Consider the following 9,061-nt stretch of genomic DNA (forward strand, 5'->3'; position numbering starts at 1 on the left):
AAGAAAAAACGCTGACGTGAAATTCCATAGGCATTTTATAACATTTCTCGATACATTTTTAGAAATCTCACACGCCTCCTTTTAAAAATTGACCTTCAGTTTTCTGATATTTTCTTCTGTTACTTCAAGCTGAGCTTTCAAACTTTGTATTTCAGAACCCTGAAATTAATATCATTATTTAAATTTAAAATGTAATTATTGTGTTAAGAATTAAATGTCATATTCAGTGGAAGTGGTTTAATGAATTTTTCTGCAAAATAATATTTAAAAAATACAGAAATACAATGATTCATTTAATATTTAAAAAAAGATAATTTTACAGAATAAAAAAATTTATAATTTCAATAGAACTTTGTTAAATTCTGAAGATTGCTGAACACTAAAAATATCCTTTCGATTTTTAAATAGAAATAATACTGGTTTACCCCCAAATAGATGAGACCTCAGAGAGGACAGAGAGCTATTTTTTTTATTATTTAATGGTTCTTTGTAGCCTGTACATTGTACAGTACAAGTACGCTCATTTTATTTAACATAATGTTTTATCACTCTAGGATTATAAACTTATATTAAGAGCTACACGTCGTCTTCAAAGTCTGCTTCTTTGTGGTTGCACCTGACTGTACCTTTACTTTACACTCTCGTTGAACCCTGATCAGTTCTATATTCTCAGCTACAGTTTGCCGTTGGCTTTGGGAAACCTAAAATCAGATTTTAAAATCAATTATTAAGTGTTCTATTACCCTCAGACATAATCGCTCTTTTCTCTTGATAATCAGGACTTTTGCCAAAATAATTCATTTATTGGTTGAAAATTATAAGATTGGACCTTAGAGCTTGGTTAATCTCCAAGAGATGAGAGAATGAGTTTAACTCTTTCTATCAAGATAATAAGAGATTGAGATAAACTCTGTCTATCCAGATTATAAGAGATTGAGATAAACTCTGTCTATCCAGATAATGAGAGAATTAGTTTAACTGTCTCTATTAAGATAATGATAGAGAATGAATTTAACTCTTTCTTACAAGATAATGAGAAAATGAGTTTTACTCTATCTTTCAAAAGAATTATAGAATAAGTTGAAATCACTCTATCAAGTTAATAAGACAACGAGTTTAACTCGCTCTATCCAGATAATGAGAGATTAAGTTCAACTCTTTCTATCAAGATAATGAAAGAATGAGTTTAACTCTCTCTTACAAGATAATAAGAGAATGAGATAAACTCTGTCTATCCAGATACTGAGAGAAAGAGTTTAACTCTCTCCATCCAGATAATAAGAGAATGAGATAAACTCTGTCTATCCAGATAATAAGAGAATTAGTTTAACTCTCTCTTACAAGATAATAAGAGAATGAGATAAACTCTGTCTATCCAGATAATAGGAGAATGAGTTCAACTCTGTCTATCAAGATAATGAAAGAATGAGTTTAACTCTCTCTTACAAGATAATAAGAGAATGAGATAAACTCTGTCTATCCAGATAATAGGAGAATGAGTTTAACTCTCTCTATAAGATTATGAGAGAATGGGTTTCACTCTCTCTATCAGGATAAAAGAGCTGAGCTCCGTACAAGAAAAGCTCTCCTTATCCCACGATTTCTTTTTTTCATTTCTACAAGAATCTCAGAAATTGAATCTGAAGAATTTTCTCCTGTTCTTCTCCTGTTCTCCTCCTGATCTTCTCCTGATCTTCTCCTGTTCTTCTCCTGTTCTTCTCCTGTTCTCCTCCTGTTCTTCTCCTGATCTTCTCCTGTTCTTCTTCTGTTCTTCTCCTGTTCTTCTCCTGTTCTTCTCTTCTCTACACTAAACTGCATATTTTCCTCCCAGCTTAAAGGGAGTGTCGACGTATTTCAAATTAGTCTCCATTTTAAAAAAAAGTGGCATGTCCGATTTGCAATGATACCCTTTAAACCTCTTTCTGACAAACAATTTTTTACAATTTCCTTCATTGTCTCGGCCGCTTAAAAACGCAAGTGACTATTACAGAGAAATCATGGCAATTGCTTATGATCAGTTTTCAGATAGCGAAATACCAACTTTTCATTCACTATTGATAAGACAGCGGTGTGAAGGGTACCATTGTGAATCGGACATGTCACTCTGTCACTTCAGGGAACCTTCCTTTACGGATTTTTATAATAATCTACCCCCTAAATGCTACAAAGAGCTAGGTATGACATGTGGGAAAAGTTTACGGGATCGATGTTAGAAGGGTTCCACCCTGAATTTACAATAGTTTTTAATGGGTTATCATTCTTAAAGTCAGCTTTAGAAAAGGTTCCATTAGGCCATTGCGGATCCAAATTAATCAGGAAAAAATTAAAAACTCTAATTCGAAGTAGATCTTTAAGGTTGAAACTTGTCAGTTTATTGCTAAAACTTGGTTTACCTGAGTTTTAAGTGCTGAAACTTGGTTTACCTGAGTTTTAAGTGCTGAAACCTCCTCTTCAAGATTATTCTCCTAAAAATTTAAATTATTCATAAATATGTACGAGTATAGTCATTAGGATCCGCAACATCATGCCTCCCTAAATCCGGATCCACCACATCATGCCTTCCTGAATCCGGATACGCAACATCTTGCCCCCCTGAATCCGGATCCGCAACATCATACCTCCCTGAATCCGGATCCGCAGCATCATGGATCCGCAACATTTTGCCTCCATAATCTGGATCCTCAACATAATACCTCCCTGAATACGGATCCGCAACATAATACCTCCCTGAATCCGGATCCGCAACATCTTTCCCCCTGAATCCGGATCCGCAACATCATACCTCCCTGAATCCGGATCCGCAGCATCATATTTCCCTGAATCCGGATCCGTAACATCATACCTCCCTGAATCGGGATCCACAACATCATGCCTTCTTTAATCCGGATCCGCAATAAAATGCCTCCCTGAATCTGGATCCACAACATCACTCATGCCTCCCTGAATCCAGATTCGCAATAAAGTGCCTCCCTGAATCTGGATTGGCAGCATCATGCCTCCCTGAATCTGGATTGGCAGCATCATGCCTCCCTGAATCTGGATTGGCAGCATCATGCCTCCCTGAATCTGGATTGGCAGCATAATACCTCCCTGAATCCGGATCCGCAACATTTTACCTCTCTAAATCTGATTCCGCAGCAACATGTGGTTTCACGGGTTTATAGGATCCAAGTGTTTTTTTGTCTCAAAGTAACAGTCTCAAATGTTAATCTTTCTGAACTCTTGCATAATTTTCTACATAGATAATTGTTTTTATACGACCTACAGGTTAATAAAATCTAAGTCACGAAGCAGTAGCATTTTGCACATCGCTAATAATTAAAATTTGCAAGTGCGTCCACGAATTCGAGCACGAAATTGAAATTATAATTAAGATTTCTAATTTTAATATTTTGCTCACAAAAATCTTTGTTAATTAAAAAATAAATAATAGATTTAATCCTTACCTTTATCCTGCTCTGCTCTTTAATCTGATCAATCTCCTGCTCATAAATATTTAGCTGTTCACGAATTGTATTCACCTAAACAGCAAATGTCGAAGAGTTGTCATCTAAAAGACTATGATTTAGTAAAACAATAGTTAATATCACACTCAAAACTTCTGACTTCCGACATATATATATTCTAGACGATTTAGTGATTTTTGTTTTCATTATGTACAGTACATATATCTACTTCATAGATTAATTAAAATAACAGACAGGACACTCCGTCTAAAATGAGTAATTAACTCTGACTTTAGTACTCTCGAGACCCTGGGAGAAATGTCTGGATCGTGTAGAAACAAGGAGAAGATAATTGAAAAAATTAAGACAAAAATCAGAAAAATTAGATGAACGGATTTTTGGTATAATTAATGATTTGGTCAGGCCCGTAGCCAGGGGGGGGTGCAAGGGTGCAGGTGCACCCCCCTTTCTTCTGAAAGAGGGGTGCAATGACGAATTTGCACCCCCCCCCCTAGTCCCATATAAAAGAAATTGTTTCTAAAATCTAGTTATAAATTATATAGCCCGAGTAAGAATTGATTTCCAAACCAAATTATAATCTATTTGTGCTTTATACTCATTGAAAGTGTGACGGAGTTTTTGTGTACTCTCTCAACTCATCCCCTGAGTCATCTCTCTCCTGTGACCTATCGCAGGCTAACTAACAGTTGATCAGTACACTCTGTTGATTAAATATAACACAACATCAAAATTTACTCATAGTCATTTAATAGTTATTTAAGTCTAATTAAAATAGTATGATTTATTAATTATATGCATAGAGTCCCATGGAAATGAAATGGTAATCTCCTGTACACTTTCAGACTTTTAGCCCCCTCCCCGCCCCCTTGACCTGTGTGCTATGTTTTATGAGTCTGTTTTTTTGAGGCATTTCCGTGGTTAAGGGTTTCCCCCTTGACCCTTGAAAAGCTTTTTTTTTAAATGAATAAGAAATAAGATCATATCATTTTCATATTGCAAAGTCAAAGTAATAAATGATTACTTGACTCTGTTAGTTAAGCAGTACTCCCTTAAAAGCTCAAATACACTCGTTAAAAAGGTTAGCCTTTATAGTGTGCATTTACAATGTAATAAAAACAACCATATGCCACTGTAAAACCAAACCAAACATTGTTTAAAAAAATCATTAAAAACCCCCCAAATTTTTTTTTCACCTGCAGCGCATCAGGTTGCCCCCCCCCCCCTGGTCAAATCCTGGCTATGGGCCTGGATTTGGTAACTGTCTATTTTGGTAACTAACAAGTTGGTAACTTATATTTCGGCAACTAACAATTTGGTAACTAAACTTTGGTAACCAATAATTTGGTAACTTCACAATTTGGTAACCAACAATTTGGTAAGTAATATTTTGGTAACTAACAATTTGGTAAGTAATAATTTTTCGTAACAAATAATTTGGCAACCTCACAATTTGGTAACTAACAATTTGGTAACTTGACAATTTGGTAACTAACAATTTGGTAACTTGACAATATGGTAACTTGACAATTTGGTAACCTGCCAATTTGGTAACTAAAAATTTGGTAACCTGCCAATTTGGTAGCTAAAAATTTGGTAACCTGAAAATTTTGGTTAGGTTAGGTTAATATGATTTTTGGGCTGATCGCTGCGGCTAGGACAGGCTATGGGGCCGAGCGCTTCGTCCATACTTATCAAAACTAATACTAAGATATTCAATATGTGGGGTTAGGTTAGGTTAAGAAAATAACTGGGCCGAGCGGCTCCGGCTAGGACAGGCTAGGGGTCCGAGTGCTGCGTCAATATTTATCAAATTGATAAATTGATATTGTGGAGCCCCTGATCTGCATACTGCAGTACTGTGTGTACTGCAGCCTGGTTCTAGAACAATCCACCTTACTATATAAACTCATTGTATATTATATGAAATACAGACTACAGTATTCTACAGTAGCTTGTCTTGTTCACTTGACAGTAGTTCTACAATATCCATATATGTTGGGTTATTTGGTTATTTAAAAAGTGTTTATAAGTTGATACCTGATCTTCTAGTTGCCGGTTTTCATTCCTAGCTTCTTCCAGTAATCTAAAAACACAAAGGGTATAAAAAGTATAAAAAAGAGTACTTTTAGTAAATAGATAACCGAGTTTTCTGTTAAAATTTAAGTTTACTAACTTCTCTACATGTGCACCCTGATGGTTTAAAGCTCTGATATTTCAAACTGACATTAATTGATCCAACAGCTTATTCATAGTTTGAATTATCAAAGATCTACGACATTGATGATAAGGGATTATAATAATATATAAATATTAAATTAAGTTTTGTATTGTCATCTAAATCAATTTGACTAATAACAAAACAAGTTCAGAGCTGCTGGGATCGGGAATCCAGATTAAATAAAAAAATAATTGGTCAAATTTCTGTACAGTAGTTTAATGCCTGTTGGAATTTTTATTAGTTTTAAAAAAGTGTAATTGTACCTTGCTGCTTGTTGTGAGATAAGTTGTGTTTGATTTCCTGGTCCTTGTCCATTCCCCTGTCCATATCCGTGGCCATTTCCCTGTCCGTGTCCATGTCCTGGTCCGTATCCTGGTACAGGAGATGCAGGAACGTATCCCTAAAAATGTGCAATTTCACCCAGAGCTTCAGACACATCGGAAGACTTTATAAAATGTCGTATTCGAAACTTACTGGTGATGGAATTCTCCAAATATTTCGTTTTTTTATTCAATAGAGCTCTTTAAAACGTTTCTCGCATATTTAAGGGACAGTGATAACCAGAAAACTCTGGAATAGTCGACTTTTAGACTCAATATATCACATTAAACAGTCCGATTAACATGAGGCAGAGCAATTGTGCAATGTAAACAGACCCATTTCACTTAATAAGTTATAATATTTTACTATTGAAGGTATTCGCTTTGTAACAGCATCAAATGCACTTCAGAATTGCTTTAATGTCGTCTTCCTATTACAGTTTTCTGGTTATCACTGTAGATTTAGGTATTACAGTATAACCTCATTGAAAAATAGTCAAGACGACATTTTATAAATTCTTTCGATGTATCCGAAGTTCTGGGTCACAGCACTTTTTTAGAAATAGTTCTGCTACAATTTACAAGATCGTTATATGAAATTTCATAATTAGAATACAGCGAGAAATCCACTGTTAACGGGTTCTCACTTTAGAATTCGTTTATATAAACTTTTGTGTGTATTGATTTACATATATTTATTTGAGTTGGGTGTTTCTTTATTTTTTTTATATCCTATGCTGTATAATTGTAAAGTTTCTATTACTTGAGCGGATGGTGCTCTCGGAGGAAGAGGTGTACTAGGAGTATGCCTCCGAACAGGTTTTCCGACGATCTGATTCCTCGCAACCATTAACTTCTCCCGCAATCCTCCGTTCTGTTGCTCCAGCTCCCTAATTATTTACAGGTAAAAGTTCATCCATTCTGAAGACGACATTTATAAAGTTCTTACCTGATTCTTTGTTGCTGATCCTCAATTAGTTCTTCAGTTTCGATATCTCTGATCCTTCCTTGGCCTCCAGCTGCATTCTCCATTCGCTTCTTGTCAGAGAGAACTCTAAAACCATTAGAAACACAAATCAATATACAGCTAGGAGTATTCTCAAAGGAACTTTAACAATTTGACTTAAAAAACTGTAAATCATGTGAACTGAGGATTTAATATGATCCTTTTATTTTATTTTTTTGTTGCTAAATCCATGTTGATTTGGAAAATTAAGAGCTCGAAAACTGAAAGACAAAAATTGAATAAACCCTGCAATCAGTCCTTTTTGGGAAATTCTTTGCGCGAATATATATGCAAAAGTATATAGCATTTACAAAGATTGTAAGAATCGAAACTTTTAATCGACATTTACTTGCAAATTCAAAACAAGCAATGATGACTGGTAGTGAGGTAAAAAAAAACGGTAAATAAGAAAGTGTAGAATAAAATGAGTTGAGATTTATCCAGATACAGGGTGTCCCAATAAACATAGGAATTCAGTGACGATTTCGATAGCGTCTTTTTAAATAATTCTTTGATTTAACGTATAGTGATACCTACTGAGAAATCTGTAATCTGTAAGAGCTCGTCTGCTATGTTCACATTTTGTTTGTTTATGTTTTGACTGCATAAGGGTGTACTTAGTAAAACAAGAAAATTACAGTATACAAACAGAGTAAACTTGTCCGTCTTCACTGTTCATCTTGCGGAGACATTATAGACACATATTTACAGTCATTTACCCTTTTCATTAAATAAACTCTAGCAGGCATAATAATATTATGGTCTTATAAATTAGGTATTACAATGCTAATTCATAACAAAAACGATATCGAATTCGTTACTGAATTCCCATGTTTTTTGGGACACCCTGTAAGTTAGTAGTCGAATTTTAGAACCTGATAAGTTTAGTTGCAAGTTTCTTCAGTTTATCCTCCTGCTTAACTGCATGCTTTTTCAGAGACGCATTCTCTTCTAGTACTCTCAAGTACCTAGAGATAAAACAAGCATAATTCTTCGACCTTTTTTTAAAACTTTTACATGGTTTTCATGTTTTTCCTTTCATATATTGGATACAGCATAATATCTGAATTAACCCTAGATATCCTGGATACAATATATATCTACCTGTCCTCTAAATCCTAGATATCCTGGATAAAATATATCTCTGCATGTCCTCTAAATCCTCCCTAGATATCCTGGATACAATATATCTCTACCTGTCCTCTAAATCCTAGATATCCTGGATAAAATATATCTCTACATGTCCTCTAAATCCTCCCCAGATATCCTGGATACAATATATCTCTACATGTCCTCTAAATCCTAGATATCCAGGACACAATATATCTCTACCTGTCCTCTAAGTCCTCCCTAGATATCCTGGATACAATGGATCTCTGCTGTAGAAGGAGAGCATCAGGTTTACTCAAATCTATCTCTAGAATCCCTCCTGATGTATCCTTGGTAGGGATTAGATCATCGTCTAGATCCATCCTAGTTCTGAAAATAATGGAGATACCGACAGAGCAGACATTAACCGCCAAGCTACAAAAGATAAAATGGGTCAAAATTGATCTTAATAAATAAATCATAAAGTATTTCCAATCCCATCCTTACAGGAAAACCATGAAAAGGATAGATCTCTAATTACCGTCGACATATGGATTTACAACATCGAATTATTTCGTCTAAACTCATACATATTCTAGCTTATAACTATTATAATTGTTACAAATTAATTGCCATAACAACCTAGTGCTTATGATTATTGACGAGCGATAAATCGTTAAGTTTTTTGAGCGGAACTATTTTGAAAGCGTATCGTTAATTTTGATCTCGATTTCAAACGTGGGCACTTTCAAAATTGAGGCTCAGGGCTTGATCCCTTAATTAAAGTTAAAATGAACATCACGAAATGTCAGAAAGGAATTAATTCATATACATACTATATACTACATACTACATATACATACTACATAGGTCTGTTTAAGATGGAGATCAGATTTCACTGACTTCTGTCCTAACTCTACATGGGCCTTTTGTGTTCTTCAGCCATTTATAATATGATGGA

The 9,061-nt window shown here is 34.9% G+C and overlaps 1 protein-coding gene across 1 annotated transcript; it reads right to left on the bottom strand.

The window, feature by feature from the left end:
- Window positions 1–81: 81 nt before the first annotated feature.
- On the bottom strand, window positions 82–8,486 carry LOC111702269 (protein fantom). Its single transcript, XM_023473905.1, has 10 exons — window positions 8,344–8,486; window positions 7,887–7,979; window positions 6,955–7,059; window positions 6,769–6,895; window positions 5,949–6,085; window positions 5,505–5,550; window positions 3,447–3,521; window positions 2,424–2,465; window positions 627–701; window positions 82–159 (listed from the first exon to the last, which is right to left on the bottom strand). The coding sequence occupies exons 1-10, from the start codon at window positions 8,481–8,483 to the stop codon at window positions 82–84; spliced, it is 918 nt and encodes a 305-aa protein (XP_023329673.1). The 5' UTR covers window positions 8,484–8,486.
- Between the last annotated feature and the right edge of the window lie 575 nt (window positions 8,487–9,061).

Source organism: Eurytemora carolleeae, unplaced genomic scaffold (assembly GCF_000591075.1).
Source record: "Eurytemora carolleeae unplaced genomic scaffold, Eaff_2.0 scaffold499, whole genome shotgun sequence".
NCBI lineage: Eukaryota > Metazoa > Arthropoda > Copepoda > Calanoida > Temoridae > Eurytemora > Eurytemora carolleeae.